The sequence below is a fragment of the Trichechus manatus genome, unplaced genomic scaffold (assembly GCF_000243295.1).
Source record: "Trichechus manatus latirostris isolate Lorelei unplaced genomic scaffold, TriManLat1.0 scaffold00101, whole genome shotgun sequence".
In the NCBI taxonomy this organism is placed as follows: Eukaryota; Metazoa; Chordata; class Mammalia; order Sirenia; family Trichechidae; genus Trichechus; species Trichechus manatus.
Genome location: NW_004444037.1, coordinates 4197518 through 4212861, shown reverse-complemented (window position 1 = coordinate 4212861; position 15344 = coordinate 4197518). Strand labels below are relative to the sequence as shown.

The window sequence follows — 15344 nt, the reverse complement described above, 5'->3', positions numbered from 1 at the left end:
CACCAGCATTTTTGGCTTTTGAAACACCTTTAATCATTCTGTATTTTTGGTTAAGCATCTGGTTGTTAACCAAAAAGGTCAGCAGTTTGAATCCACCAGCTGCTCCTTGGAAACCCTATGGAGCAGTTCTACTGTGTCCTGTAGGGTTGCTATGTGTTGGAATGGACTCGACGGCAATGGGGTTTTATTTTCAAAATAGAAAATAATTCGAAGTTATCCTTGCTTTTTACCTCATTTGTTCTTGGAAATCACACCAAGATATACATTGTATTTTTTCTCATATGTTATAATTAGAAGATATATTTCTTATCAAGGAGTTAGTGTCAAATCACATTTATGAATAATAGTATATTACCAAAGAAAGGATGTAACTTTGAAACTCCACAGGCAATTTAAATAGAAAAATTAGGTCAGAGTTCAATTAGAAATCATCTTCATGTTACAGACTAGGAAGCTGAGACCCAAGGCCATGGGTAGACATTCTGTACTTTGACTCTTAGATGTAAGGGGGGATAAGAAAAAACTACCAAAGCAGTATGTTACTGTTTTTCATCTGCTTGTTTTGGCAGGTGTCTTAGTCATCTAGTGCTGCTATAGCAGAAATACCACAAGTGGATGGCTGTAACAGAGAAGTTTATCCTTTCACAGTCCAGTAGGCTACAAGTCCAAATTCAGAGCGTCAGCTCCAGGGGAACACTTTCTCTGTAGGCTCTGGAGGAAGGTTCACGTCATCAATCTTTCCTTGGTCTGTCTGGGAGCTTCTTTGCGCAGGAACTTCAGGTCCAAAGGACACGCTCTGCTCCCCGTACTGCATTCTTGGTAGTATGAGGTTCCCATGTGTGTCTGCTCATTTCTCTCTTTCATATCTCAAAAGAGATTGGATTAAGACACTATCTAATCTTGTAAACCTCATCAGTATAACCTCATCATAGTGGTAAAGTTTACAACACATAAGGAGATCACATATAACCTCATCATAGTGATAGAGTTTACAGCACATAAGGAAATCACATCAGATTACACAATCATACAATACTGGGAATCATGACCTAGCCAAGTTGACATATTTTGGGGGGACGCAGTTTAATCCATGACAGCAGGTAAACGAAGTTTTTGTTATAAATTGAATTCTCTGAGCCATTCTCTTCAAGTCACTTTGTAGGTTTTTAATGGTGATTTTTTTTTTTTCCAAGAACAGCTCCAGCTTCTTTTTGTCTTACTGAAATATAGATTTCACATTAATAATGAAAAAGAATATGATCACAAACAATTTCTTTTGTATGTTTTTATTTTAGGAAAATCCTGAATTTGATTTACATTTTGAAAAAATATATAAGTGGGTTGCCAGCAGCACTGCTGAGAAGAATGCATTTATTTCGTGCATTTGGAAGTTGAATCAACGATATCTCCGGAAGAAAATTGATTTTGTCAATGTTAGTTCACAGCTCTTGGAAGGTAAAGCTAGTGAAAATGTATATGTAAATTAAGTATATCTTCAAATGAATATATAGTTCGATATTATAAAATTAAAACACTGAATTACGTTATATCATAAAGGAATTTTAAAATAACTTATTGCAGAGGTGATGCTTATGCATTATAGAAAATTGATAACATTAAGTTAAATAAATAAAAATTACTTATAAATCTGTTCCCGAGATAACTAGTGTTAACGTTTTGTTGGATATTCTTTTATTCTTTTTAATACATATTTAAATAATTCTTTAAATAAAGAAGTTTACATTCTGTTTTCTACCATACTTTTTCATATAATATATCATGAACATTTTTCATGTTATTAAGTACTTACCTTAACATTATTTTTAATGGCATCATAGTATTCTGTTGTATAAATGTACTGTAATTTACTTAACTAATCATTTATTTTTAATTTTCCAACTTTTATTTATTTTAAACAGCTCTAGGATGAATATCTTTATAGCTATATTTTTATGCAGAGTGTAGGTGTAGGTATGGTTAAGAACACAACTCTGGAGTCAGACTGCGTGGGTTCAAATCCTGGCTTTGGTTGGTCACTTAATGTCTCTATGTGTCAGTTTCCCTTATCTCAGAAACAGAAATGATAATAGTACTTACCTCATACAGTTGTTGTGAGGATTAGCTTACTTCATTTTTGAAAGTGATAAGAACAGTACCAGGTGTATAGTAAGTACTCAATAAATATTAGCTACTATTATTATATTATCAGGATAAAAACCCTTAAACCTGAAGTTAATTAGGATATTTTCATCAATATAGCCTTGAGAATGTTACTCATTATGGATCATTTGTTGTTGCAAGACAAAAACACTTCTGTTAATTACTAAAATGATAAAATTTTATTCTTTTAAAATTTCTTTGAATAAAGACATACACATTATAAGAAGATGGCTCTGTGTGCTTTATGGATGCACATTTGTGTTGTATTCTTTATCTCAAAGAAAGCAGTTGAAGTAACAGCTAGTATATAGGTAAACAGAGAACTTAAAAGTTGTTGCTCTTGTTATTAAGAAAATTTAGATATATCCCAAATTATGTATTATAAAGAAAACTTACGTTAGTCCTAAGTTGTATATTAGAATTTAAAATTAGAACCTTTCAGTTAGTTTGAACCATCTGAAATTGCCAATAGTCCACCATTTGACCTACAAAACTGGCAGTTTAAATGGGTCAGGCTGTTCATTTATTTAGTCACATGCCTCTGTCCCTTCTCTGTTTTGTTTACTTATTTCTTTTGTACTTGGCCATATATCTTTCTCTCTTTGAATGTAGTATTCTTTCACAACACTTATTTGCAATAAAACCTGCGAGAGTCAGAACCTGTGTAAGGTGGAAATCTGTCAGAGAAGGAAAATTCAAATATTTTCCACTAAAATGAGCTATAGAAAAGTGGTAGGACTGCACCCTATCAAAGGCAAAAATTTGTGAGACTAGGAAAAACAAGGCAGTTCCGTCAAATTCTGGCTCTCACAGGTTTCACTGTAATTTGTGATCTGTTCTGGTTTGGGGTTTAATGCTTGGGACTGGCAGAGGCAAGCCACATTTGTCAAGCCCTGTGCTGCTCACCCCAATTGGACTGGTCTTGTGTCAGAGCCCCCAGGGTTGCCAGCTCACCAACATTAGTTCCCGGGGTCTTGGCCGTGGTTTTGAGGAAATGACTTCAAAGAAATGTATTTTTTCATGCCTTGAATAGTGGTTTAGTTTAAGTACCTTTTATTTCTGTTTCAGGGTTGAACATTATAGTAAGTGAATGACTCTCAAACTGTTTTCAGATGGTACATATTTCCAGGTGTTATTTATTGCCCAAGACGTGTTTTAAACAATATATTTCATTAGGTCAGCAGTACTGAAAAATACATATCCTACCTGGATTCACTTCATTAAGAAATATTACCAAAATCAGTAAGAAGAAAATTGCTGTTTTGAGAATGAGGTGTCTAGCTTTAAAAAAAAAAAAATGAGTAAATCATTTAATTTTTCAGGGCCTACAACAAAATCATAGACATTTTCATGTTTATAAATATTAACCCTAATTGAGACCAGTTTTAAGAATACCAAGAAGATTCTTCAGGTTCACACTTTGAAAATCACTTTCTGTAGATCAGTAACCATTGCTTTGGTTTAGTGGAGTTCAGGGAATAGCTTTATTATGTCTACAAACTTGTTTTGATGGACCTTGAAATCTTGGGAATTCCCATTTTTTAAAAATAAATACATCTATAAGCTTTGGACAATGTTATAAAACAGATTATCACCACCTCCCTTTGAGAGATAATTATTCAAATAAATAAGACTGTTCTTAATTGTGAATGTTAGCATTGGTAGTTTTTAATGGTGGCAATTGAATTTTTATGCTAAATAATTGGGGCTTCTCTTTTTTAAAAGACAACTTTGTTAGCAGTTAAAGTAGAGTGAAGTTTTTGTTTTTTGCCTTTTTTGTTTGTTTTACTTACAGCCAGATTTAAAAAGAATCTTTGACTTGGATACTTAAAAGCCAGCCTGAACTGATACCTCATGTGCTTTTTTAATTGTCTCCATCTTGTCCTTTCTAACAGTGTTTTGTAACTAATCCATTGTCAGGGAGTATCTGGATAAAGCTTTTGGGCCTTGATTTGACTAAATGCATGAGTCATAACTAACCTAAAAATATTTTCCAGGAAATCATCAGTTTCCCAGTTTTCTCTTCCAAGGATAAGCCAGTACTATTTCTTAAAAGGCTAAGAGAAGATAGCAAGATGAATATATTTTTAGTCATTATCAGAAAATGGAGCCCTGGTGACGCAGTGGTTGAAGCACTCGTCTGCTAACTGAAAAGTCGGCAGTTCGAACCCACCTGCATCTCTATCGGAGAAAGATGTGGCAGTCTGCTCCCATAAAGATTTACAGCCTTGGAAACCCTATGGAGCAGTTTTACTCTGTGCTATAGGGTCGCTACGAGTCAGCATTGACTCGATGGCAGTGGATATCAGAAAATGACTAAGAAAAAGGACCACTGGAAATTTTGCTTCTTATCAGTCTTTCCACTTTGTAGTTGGTTTTGATGTTGTCTTTTAAACCTTAATTTCAGCATGAAGTTCAAGTGAGGTATGAGTAGTATTTAAAAAAAAAAAAAAAGAAATTAAACCTGTATACTTTTCTACCCAGCTAATATCATTTGCTTACTTTCCTCTGCTTTTTTCATACCTTTTTACTCTCCAGAACTGCCTAAAGTTACAGAAGGTGCGTAACACCTTTTCTTCTTCTTCTATTCTGTGTATTTTTATTACTTGCTGTTGTTACGTACTGTTGGTTGCGTATTTTGTGAAATTATGTACAGGGACAAGTTTATTAGCACAAAATCCATAGTGTAATAAAATTAATGATCGTATTCATTGTTGGCTTCCAAAGGACTGTTTCACTGGGGAGAAAATACTTCTGAAGCAGTTACGATCATTTGACATATTTGTTTATTTTAAGGAGCAATACAGAATGATTTGGGCAGTTCCTGTCCCCTAGTGGCTGATAAGCCATCACATATGACAGTTTAACATTTCCTCAATGAACTAAAAATGGACTTATTCAAATGATAAGGAGATCTGTGTTCTATAATCTTTAATTGCCTGTAGCAAGAGTTTTAGTTCCTCTGTTTGTCTTTCTTGGAAGTTATCTAAATTGCCTAATTTATTATCATTCTTAAGAGTAAATCCTTTATGTTAGTTTGAATTAGCTGTTTTTTGTTCTATGACAAATAAACGTGTCAGTTTAAAGCCATGCTGAGTGTACATATTCATTTTTATACAAAATAATGAATATTAAAAGCATCCAGATTTAAATAAAGTGTCCTATTAAGTCTGTGAAAGTCTATAACTTTATTTAGAGTGCTAACGTAATCTTTTAGGGCTTAAAAATTATTTGTTGCATTTTACCTCTCCTAACCTTAAGTTGAAGGAGCCCTGGTGGTGTAGTGGTTGAAGTGATCGCCTGCTGACCAAAAGGTCGGAAGTTCGAAACCACCAGTGGTTCCGCAGGAGAAAGATGTGGCATTCTGCTTCCGTAGAGATTTACAGCCTTGGAAACCCTCTGGAGTCACTATGAGTCGGAATCAACTCGATGGCATTGGGTTTTGGTTTGCCCATAAGTTGAATACTTACCTTTATACAAATGCCCACATACTAAGTGTGTTCTATCAAAAAATTGAACTAAAACATTTCTCCAGGGAGCATTTCAGATTTGACTTCTTGGTCTTTTGTTAAGAAACATGAAGACTATTTAAATTTTTATAATTTCAAACAGTCATATTGTTGCTCTTCTTACTGTTGAGAAAGCTTCTATAGTATCTTTAGAAATTTTATCAATGCATGTGAAATTTTTGTAAACAAAGAGAAAGTTAATATTTTCAGTGCCCAAAATAAATTGTCAACTGTAGATATATTTTTTCTTTCAATTAAAAGTTATTTGAAAAAAATGATAAAGGTGAACAAAAACAACAAAAAGGAAAATGTTTCCTGAAAGGAAAGCAGATTGTTTCCATGTGTCCTAAATACATAATCATGTTTCCTTAAAAGAGCAACAGGCACTTCAGGTAGGAAAAGAAAAGCTTAGGGTATTTCCACATGTTTTGCTTTTGTTTTTTAGCTTAATTGTATTTGGGGAAATTGTGACTAAAGCCTGTTTTAACACTTACAAATCAGTGAATTGGACTGCATGCTTTTTATTTGTTATAAATTTTTAATGCTTCATTAACACATATAGTTTTTTAATAAAAGTAAAGGTTTTTTTTCATCTATTTTAAATCATTGTTTCCTATGTTTCAGCCCCTAAATGTGACCTGTGCTTATAGCTGATTTTACCTAGCTATAAGTACCATGATGTTAGTAATCCTTCCTACTTTTTCACTAATCTGTTTTGTATTTTTACCTTTACCCTCTTTAAGAGTCTGTTCCAAGTGGAGAAAATCAGAGTGTGGCTGGAGGTGATGAAGAAGCAGTCGATGAATACCAAGAGTTAAATGCAAGAGAAGAGCAGGATATTGAAATAATGATGGAAGGCTGTGAATATGCAATCTCTAATGCTGAGGCCTTTGCAGAAAAGTTGTCCAGAGAGCTGCAGGTGCTAGATGGGGTAAGACTTTATTGTACTCCATGAATGAGCAGTGTGTAGATGATTGAGAAGACTGGTAATGTTCATATTTTACTGTCTCGGCACTTGAGCCTTTCGAGTGTGATTACTGCTGTGTTTATCTGTAAACACATTACCAGCTGCCATCAGTCTTTCACTGTTGTCTTCAAAAGATGGGACCATTCCTATTAGGCCAGTGGAGGCAATTGACTGAGGTTTTGAATTTTGAGAGGTTTTTAATGTGAAATGATCCAAGTAAAAAGGGGCCAACCAGAAGCCAATTTGTGATATGATTCCCCCAGCCTCTGGAATACCTTAGAATAATTCAGTGCAAAATAATAGAATTTTTATGGTTTGAAGGGGAAAAAAGTATAAATTAGAGAGAAATTAGGCTGAAAGAAGTGACTCATTTACCAAAAGGGAGCAAAATAATTATGGTAGAAACATGAGTTGTTAGTTGCCAGCGAGTCAGTTCTGACTCATGGAGACCCCGCGTGTTTCAGAATAGAAGTGTGCTCTATAGGGTTTTCAAGGCTGTGACTTTTCAGAAGCAGATCACCATCCTTTAGGCTAATAGTTAAGTGCTTAACTTTTGTGCCACCCAGGCTCCTTAGAAACAGGAAAGCCAGGGCAAAAGGATGCTTCATTCTCTGCTAAAATGTTTTGGATTAAAACCCAAACCAAACCCATTGTTGTGAAGTCGGTTCTGACTTGTAGTGACCCTTATAGGACAGAGTAGAACTGCCCCACAGGGTTTCCAAGGAGCAGCTGGTGGATTCGAACTGCCAACCTTTTGGTTAGCAGCCAAGCTCTTAACCACTGTGATCCTTTTAATTTATGTGCACAGTTTCCAAGTCTGTAATCAAAATGCACATCTTTTAGAAAGTAAAAAGCTATAAGTAGCACCACTTGAGGCTAATCTAAAACAAGATCATTTGTTGTTTTGTTTTTAAAGATAAACATTTAAGAAAATCATTTTAAAGACTTAGAGTTTTGGCAGTTTATATCTGAAAAGTACAGAAGTTATAAGATCTAACTCAGGCCCAGATAGATTACATAAATTGTCCACGCTTACAAATTTGCAAAACTCACTGGAAGCAAAGCCTAGAAGAAACCTCAAGATGTTAAAATTGAAATTGTCCTGGGCAAGTTCAAGCCTCTGAGCTCCACTGACTCTTACAATTGTGTTACATGTACAGTGGAATTATTGTAAAAAGTATATAAAATAATGTGTGAAATCACAGTGTCAACTATACAATGATATTCTTTAATTCTTTGTCTAAGTTTTTTCATCATACCATGTTACTGTCATCTTAATGTGGCTTTGTGATTTATATTTTGTTTTCTGATTAATATTGTATATGTGTTCCAAGCCATCAAAGTGCTTTGCAATTTAATTTTGGGTTTGTCAGCTCTTGTACTTCCAGGAATTCAGAATCAGTAGTCAGAATCATTTAAAAAACAGTGGTAAGGGATGGTAGTTTGTTATGCTGCGCTTAGGAAAAAGTTATAAATGAAAGAGAAAAGAAAGATGATAGAAGGAGCTGTTTTTTGGCCTGTATGTTTTTCCATATCCTATTACTCCTAATAATACTACAGTTATAAATTAATTCCATTATCTTTCCAAGACTGGTATACCACTGCTACCCTCTTGGCTAAGCTCTATTACATAGGTGATTATGCTTTTATTTAGTGTTTTACATAAATATTAAGATGCATAGAAAATTTGTATAGCTCATAGAATTGGAAGAAATGTTAGAGATGTTATAGTCTAATGCCCCTCAGTTTACAAAAATGAGAATATACCGCTATTGATGATATTCTGAAGCAGAACCCTACTTTAGCAGTCTATGGAAATACTATAAACTAGTGAGGCATGGTCCCTAACCTTGATACAGAGGCAAAGTGTACCCTCATGAAATACTATCAAATGTAAGTATAAAGTGATACATTAAACTAGATATATATCGATCTTTGTTACCCTGCTTTCAAGAAGATTTAGCAACATTTCATCTTTATACTTCTTTTACACGTTTAATAAGTGTTATTTTTGCTTTTAACTTTGTAGGCAAACATCCAGTCGATCATGGCCTCTGAAAAGCAAGTGAACATCCTGATGAAGTTGCTGGATGAGGCGCTAAAGGAGGTGGATCAGATTGAATTGAAACTGAGCAGTTATGAGGAAATGCTTCAAAGTGTAAAAGAACAAATGGATCAGATCTCTGAAAGCAACCACCTAATTCATCTTAGCAACACCAATAATCTAAAACTCCTATCTGAGATAGAGTTCCTTGTGGTAAGTATGATTACAAATTACCAACAAAACGAAAAAACTAGTGACAATGTATCAAACTCATTTATAAACATTTTCTAATTTTTTTATGAGTTCAGGATTTAAAATAATTCCAAAGACCAGATGATAGGATTGAATAATATCTTACCTATAAATTTCCCAGAATTACATGTGTAAATGGTATATTTACATATGTTCCAGAACCACATGGACTTGGCCAAAGGTCATATAAAGGCCCTTCAGGAAGGAGATCTTGCTTCTTCCAGAGGCATTGAGGCCTGCACCAATGCTGCTGACGCCATTCTGCAGTGCATGAATGTTGCTCTTCGACCAGGTATATTCACTGGTGATAATAAATTCTGACCAAGAATCTGAGACTAAGCCTGTAACTTTGTATAAAGATCTTAACAACAAATATATGGGCAAGTGGTTTAGTTTTATTAACTACTCAAACAGGTTTCACTTATTTCCAAACATATTTCTGCTGGTGCTAAGAGTTTGTTTGTCTGTTTTCAGTTCTTTCTGATTGACTTCCAGTAATTCTGATTAATACCATGAGTTTTCTTCAGTACTGTCCGAAGAACCTAGCACAAAGTAGATAGTAACTCTTTGATTAGACCAGACAGCCTAAGGTTTTGCTAGACCAAAAAAAAAAAAAACAAAAACAAAAAAATAAACCTGTTGCTGTTGAGTCAGTTCTGATTCATGGAAGCCCCATGTGTTATAGAGTGGAACTGCTCCATAGGGTTTTCTTGGCTGTAATCTTTACAGACGCAGTCCACCAGGGCTTTCTTCCACAGAGCCACTGGGTGTGTTGAACGCCAGCCTTTAGGTTAGCTGATCGCAAACCACTTGCACTACCCAGGGACCTCTTTGCTAAACCAGTGGTTCCAAAACTTGAGCTTGCCTCAGAATCACCTGGAGGGCTTGTTTAAACACAGATTGCCAGGCCTCACCCCGGGATTCAGGAAATCTGGGCTTAGACCCTAGGATCCACATTTCTAACAGTTCCTAGGTGCTGTTGATGCTGGATCATGCTTTGAAAACTACTGTGCTAGATAATTTCTTCTCCTGTTTACCTTTCTTTTATAAAGCAAATGTACGAACCAGTGGAACTATGAGTTATTTAAAACTTAAATAGGAGTACCTTTGTAAATGTGTGCGTAAAACATTAAGGGAAATATTTTAACCCGTTTTTGTTCTGATTCCAGGCCATGACATGCTTCTGGCAGTCAAGCAGCAGCAGCAGCGTTTTAGTGATTTGCGAGAGCATTTTGCCCGGAGACTGGCCAGTCACCTCAACAATGTTTTTGTTCAACAGGTAATTTTGTTTTATTGTTAAAACTGGCATATTCCTTTAGCTTACTCATATCTTACCTTAAACTATAAATTCCAAAAAAAGTTTGAAGTATTTCATTGGGGTCACAGTATACTCGTTTACACATTTATTTGATCTTAAGATTTTGAAATATGTGTATATTTGCTCATAGATGAAGTTTGGGCCTCAGCTACCACCTTTGCTAGATAAATCTAGTTCCTTTCAGCTCAAACTCTCTGATTCCAGAAATCAGATAAACAACTATGCATATTTATTGCCTATGCCATTTTGTGCCATCAAGTCTATTCTGACTTATAGAGACCCTACAGGACAGAGTAGAACAGCCCTGTAGGGTTTCCTAGGCTGTAGCAGATTGCCTGGTCTTTCTCCCGAGGAGCTGCTGAGTGGGTTCACATTGCTGACCTTTCTGTTAGCAGCCAAGTGCTTGCCCATTGTGCTACCAGAGCTCCTTTAGATGTTCTTATTTATATAAGTAAGTCCAAACTTGTTACAGGTTTATAAATATACTTGTTTATTTTTTAATATCTTGAGGTGAGAACCGGGACTTGATTTCAGTGTTTTGAATGTTTCATACTTTCTATGTACTTATATAGATAGTGTATAAGTGAAAAAAATGTCTACATCCCAACTGTAAGTTTCAGTTGGTTTAATCTTCTTAGAGACCCTTTGTCTGTATTTTTATATAGAAAGGGGTGTTAGAATTAAGGTCATGGCAATAATAATATTAAGAGTATCTTAGAGGAGTTTGAGTAGAAGGCATTTTAATATCTGGTGTAATTAGACTTTTTATGTTTTTCACCTCTTTTGTTTTTTTATTTTGTTAGGGTTATTGGGTGAAAAAATACTCAGGAGAAATCTGGTGGGGAAGATCAAGAAATGTGTGAAACATTGGGTTCTTACTTTGTTTTCACTTTGCAGTATTCTAAAACAATTGTATTTACTGTATTTTATTTCCGATTAGTTTACTCAGGCCCTCCTTCAACTCTGTAACAGGTCCTACTTTCTTTTGGTTCCTGTGAGTACATCAAATTTGGCTCAAGCTTCTCTGATTCTTTTTTTTTTTGTATAAAATTTACTAAAAAGCAACAGAATCTTTACAGATTATAACTTATCTTGCTGATTTAAACTACTCGTTAACCATATTTGTAGCAGTTTTTTAATGTCCCAAAGTAAAGAGTTTATTTTGGCAAAAAAAGGCATTTAATCTCATTCTGCTTGCTTTTCTTCCTGTCATTCTTTTTTTTATTCACTCATTTACTCCTTCATTTATTTAATAAACATTCTCCAGGTGATGGAGATGCATACCAGACATTGACTTGGGATAAATGAGAGGCAGTCTCTGCCTTCAGGCAGCTCATAGTATAGGGGAAAGAGACAGATATACTTAGGAAGGAAAATGTTATGATAGTGGTACTGTGGGAGCATAAAAGAAGACCTCCTAACTAAGCAAGGGAGGTGGGGGAGATCAAGGAAGATTCCCTCAACATTTCACTTGACCTGAAAAGTATCGAGAAAAAAGTAAACTTAGAAGTCACATAGAAAATACTAATTCACATTTTTCTTTAATTATTATTTCAATGGCAATCATCTCTACACTATTTCTTAGTGTTTAAAAATTACACTGTTGACAGTAATGTTACCCACATTTGTAGATGGTATTGAAAATGCTAGTTAGTAAACAGTAGTTCTTTCTGCACTCTTGTTTGTTGTAACATGCAATTATTTGTGATTTTGCTTTTTTGCCTTGTAAACTAACGGCTTTGTTCAAAATGAATGCTTCCTGTTTCTGAAAGTCTAATACGTATTGTTATATACGAGTGATGCATGTTAAAAAACCAGAACATTGCAACAACCTGGGATGTGCTGAAGAAGGTAGAGGAGGATTCCCAAGTACAGGCAAGAGATTCACTATGTGCTGAATTCATTTCATCAGGTTACCTAGCAAAAGAGTCAGGAGACATGGGCATTTCTCTTCCTGGTCATGGGACAAACTAGCTGGGAAAGTTTGATTAACATATTATTATGGTATATCTCATTGTCAGTTACCACATTTTCATTGTATTCTGGTCCATATGGAAGAATAAGAAATAGTTTCTTCTTTCAGGATACTTATAAGGGGGAGTCAAGGCTAATGTACTTAGAGCTGTATAACAATGTTTATAATAAATTGCTAGTTGTAGAACTATAAATTATAAGTACTAAAGAGATTTAATCAAAAGTGAGTTTACTGGGGGATATGGAGGATTCATTCTGCAAACAGTAGTTACTTTTTATTTAAGGTAATGGAAAAGGTAGCACTGTATGTGGGAGACGGGTGCACAGCTTCATTAAATAACTGATGCCACTCGGTAATACACATACACAAAAGATGTTTTGGTAAATGCTGTGTTATATATAATTTTACAACAACAACATCCAAAATATATATGTATGTATATAGGGCTATGCATATATATGTAATATATGTGTATGTATATATTATATGAACATATGTATATATATATAAAACAAATAAGGGTCACAGAATCTGATACTTCTTAGACATAACCAGTCACCTCATGGGATTAGTTTTCTTGGTTTGAATACAGAGTCATAGTCTTGTGGGACAATTCAGTTAATTGGCACAATATAGTTCATAAAGTTTATGTTCTACATCCTAGTCTGGTGAGTAACATCTGGGGTTTTGAAAGCTTGTGAGCAGCCATCTAAGATACAACTATTGGTCCCTACTCATCTGGAGCAAAAGAGAAAGAAGGAAACCCAAGATGGAGAGAAGTAACTGGTGTACAGAACTAATTGTCGTAATGAACCACGGCCTCCTGTACCCTGAGAGCAGAAGAACTAGATGGTGCCCGGCTACCACTACCGTACATTTTAATCAAGACCACAGTAGATGGATCCTGATAGAAATGGAGAAAAATGTGGAACAGAACTTCAAATTCTCAAAAAATCTAGACTTACTGGACTCACTGAGACAGGAGAAGGCCCCGAGGTTATTACCCTGAGATATTCTTTAAGCCTTGAGCCAAAACTATCCCTCAAGTCAAGTCACCATATAGGTAAATACCAGGTTAGCTCATAAAGTGATGAATATCACCTTTGAGTACTGCGCTCTTTTAAAAAATCATCTATTTGAGACCAATTGGTCAACAAATACTCTAAAGCATAGATGAGAACATTGTGGGAATGTGAGACTAGGTTAATGAAACTGAACCACTAGAATGGAAATAAGAATGTTGATACCATCTGAAGAATGTAACTAATGTAACTGAACAAAGTGTGTAGAAATTACTGAATGTCTACTAGGTTATTTTTTGCCATGTATAGTTCCACCAAAGAGACAATAAAATACTTTTTTTTAAAAGTGAGTTTACTGAGGATTTAAGTAATCAGATACGACTTTATGCATAGGATAGGACATGAACAGAGTTCATGCAATACAGATTATAGTAATGTATAGATATTACAAAATTTATAAATATTGTACAGAAGAATCCAGTGGAAATAATCTATTGATTACAAAATAACAGTAATTTAAGAGCTTCACTCCCGGTCTTCTTTAACACGAGTTAAAATTAGAAGATAAAATTTGGAGACTGACTGTCTTTGTTACCTAGTGCTGCTTTAACAGAAATACCACAACTGGCTGGCTTTAACAAACAGAAATTTAGTTTCTCATAGTTCAAAGGCTTAGACGTCTGAATTCACTGTGCCAGCTCCAGGGGAAGGCTTTCTCTGTCTTTGTTATGTTAATGAGGCAGGATTAGTGTAGGGTGTTTCGAGATATGAAAGTGATTGAACAAGCAAGCAGAGCACAAGATGGGGGAAGAGAGATGCCAAGCCACACTAACATTGCCCAGGAGCAGAAGCTGAAGAGACAAAGACCTTTGCCCAGAACAAACAGAGGGAAATTCTCCCCCTAGAGCCGGCGCTCTGAATTTGGACGGGTAGCCTCCTAAACTGTGAGAAAATAAATTTCTGTTAAAGCTGTCGGCTTATAGTATTTCTGTTATAGCAGCACTAGATAACTAAGACATCATCTTTGCATTTGGGAATCACTAATCCAGAGCATGCTATCTATAAAGGAGCTATCATATTAGTACTTACACATACCTATATTCTAATGAAACTTGAAGTGCGATTTTATTTAAATACCCACTTCTTACTGTAATATAATACGAGAGTGATATTTTTAAAGTTGGCTAGATTCTTTTGGATCTTTCAGATCTTCCTACATACCCAGCTTCCATTGAAATTATTGACTCTGATCCATAACTTTATATTTACTAGGGATTCATGTATCTAGAAAGATATTCAGCTAGGCAAGTCAAGCAGTTACACTAATTAGGATTCTGATAATTGAAAGCAGGCAGTCAAATTCAGGCTAATGAAATTGAGGAAATATTTGCATAAAAAATGTCCTTCAAACAATTCCTTGAGTTGTTTTTGGAAAGATTTGTTTTAAAAGGATAATTGCTCTCTGCTTTTTTTTGCTTTAGTTCTACAGAGACCTCATGATTCTGAACCTTTACCTTTGACAATATGATGAGTCTGATTATGCTTATAGAGAAGATGAACTAAAATACATTAAAAACTAAAGTTGTGAAGGTTTTTTGCTGTATGCTTAAGTTTGAAAATTTTTCTTCTCTCAACGTACGTTTACAGAAAACATCATCATAGAGTAAAATAAAACCACCAATATTCATGTCACAAAAATTGTTTCCTTAAGCATGTTTCACATTTTTCTAAACATAAGTTGTTAATCTCTGGTTAGAAGCTTAGAAAGAATTGTGATTATTTAAGATCAATTTTTGTGATTTTTTTGGAACTTTGCTCAGATTTTCTTCTTTCTTTAAGAAGACAAAAATAGACATCTCATAACATAGAAGGAAAGAGTTCCCAAATCTTGAAAATCTGTTCAGCATTTGACATGAATTTGTAATTCTGTTAGAAAATCAGTATACCAAAGTGGTCAAGAGTGCCAATGCTGGAACTAAACTGCCTTGGTTGAAAATCCCAACTCTGACACTTCCTAGCAGTGTGACCTTGGGCGAGCTAATTAACCTCTCTGTACACCTAAATTGCCTTAGTTGAATAATGAAAGTAATAAAAATA

General features: G+C 34.9%; 1 protein-coding gene across 5 annotated transcripts in view; it reads left to right on the top strand.

Moving 5' to 3' along the window:
* The window catches only part of EXOC1 (exocyst complex component 1), a 67097-nt gene that overhangs the window by 12394 nt on the left and 39359 nt on the right, over positions 1-15344 (top strand). For 3 of the 5 annotated variants that reach the window (XM_023737325.1, XM_023737324.1, XM_023737326.1), the window contains exons 4-9: positions 1296-1455; positions 6413-6600; positions 8666-8893; positions 9092-9224; positions 10102-10211; positions 11191-11244. In XM_023737325.1, coding sequence (XP_023593093.1) covers positions 1296-1455; positions 6413-6600; positions 8666-8893; positions 9092-9224; positions 10102-10211; positions 11191-11244 — 873 coding nt within the window. The remainder of the gene's footprint in view (positions 1-1295; positions 1456-6412; positions 6601-8665; positions 8894-9091; positions 9225-10101; positions 10212-11190; positions 11245-15344) is intronic. The other 2 variants (XM_004382887.2, XM_004382888.2) reach the window with 1 other exon arrangement.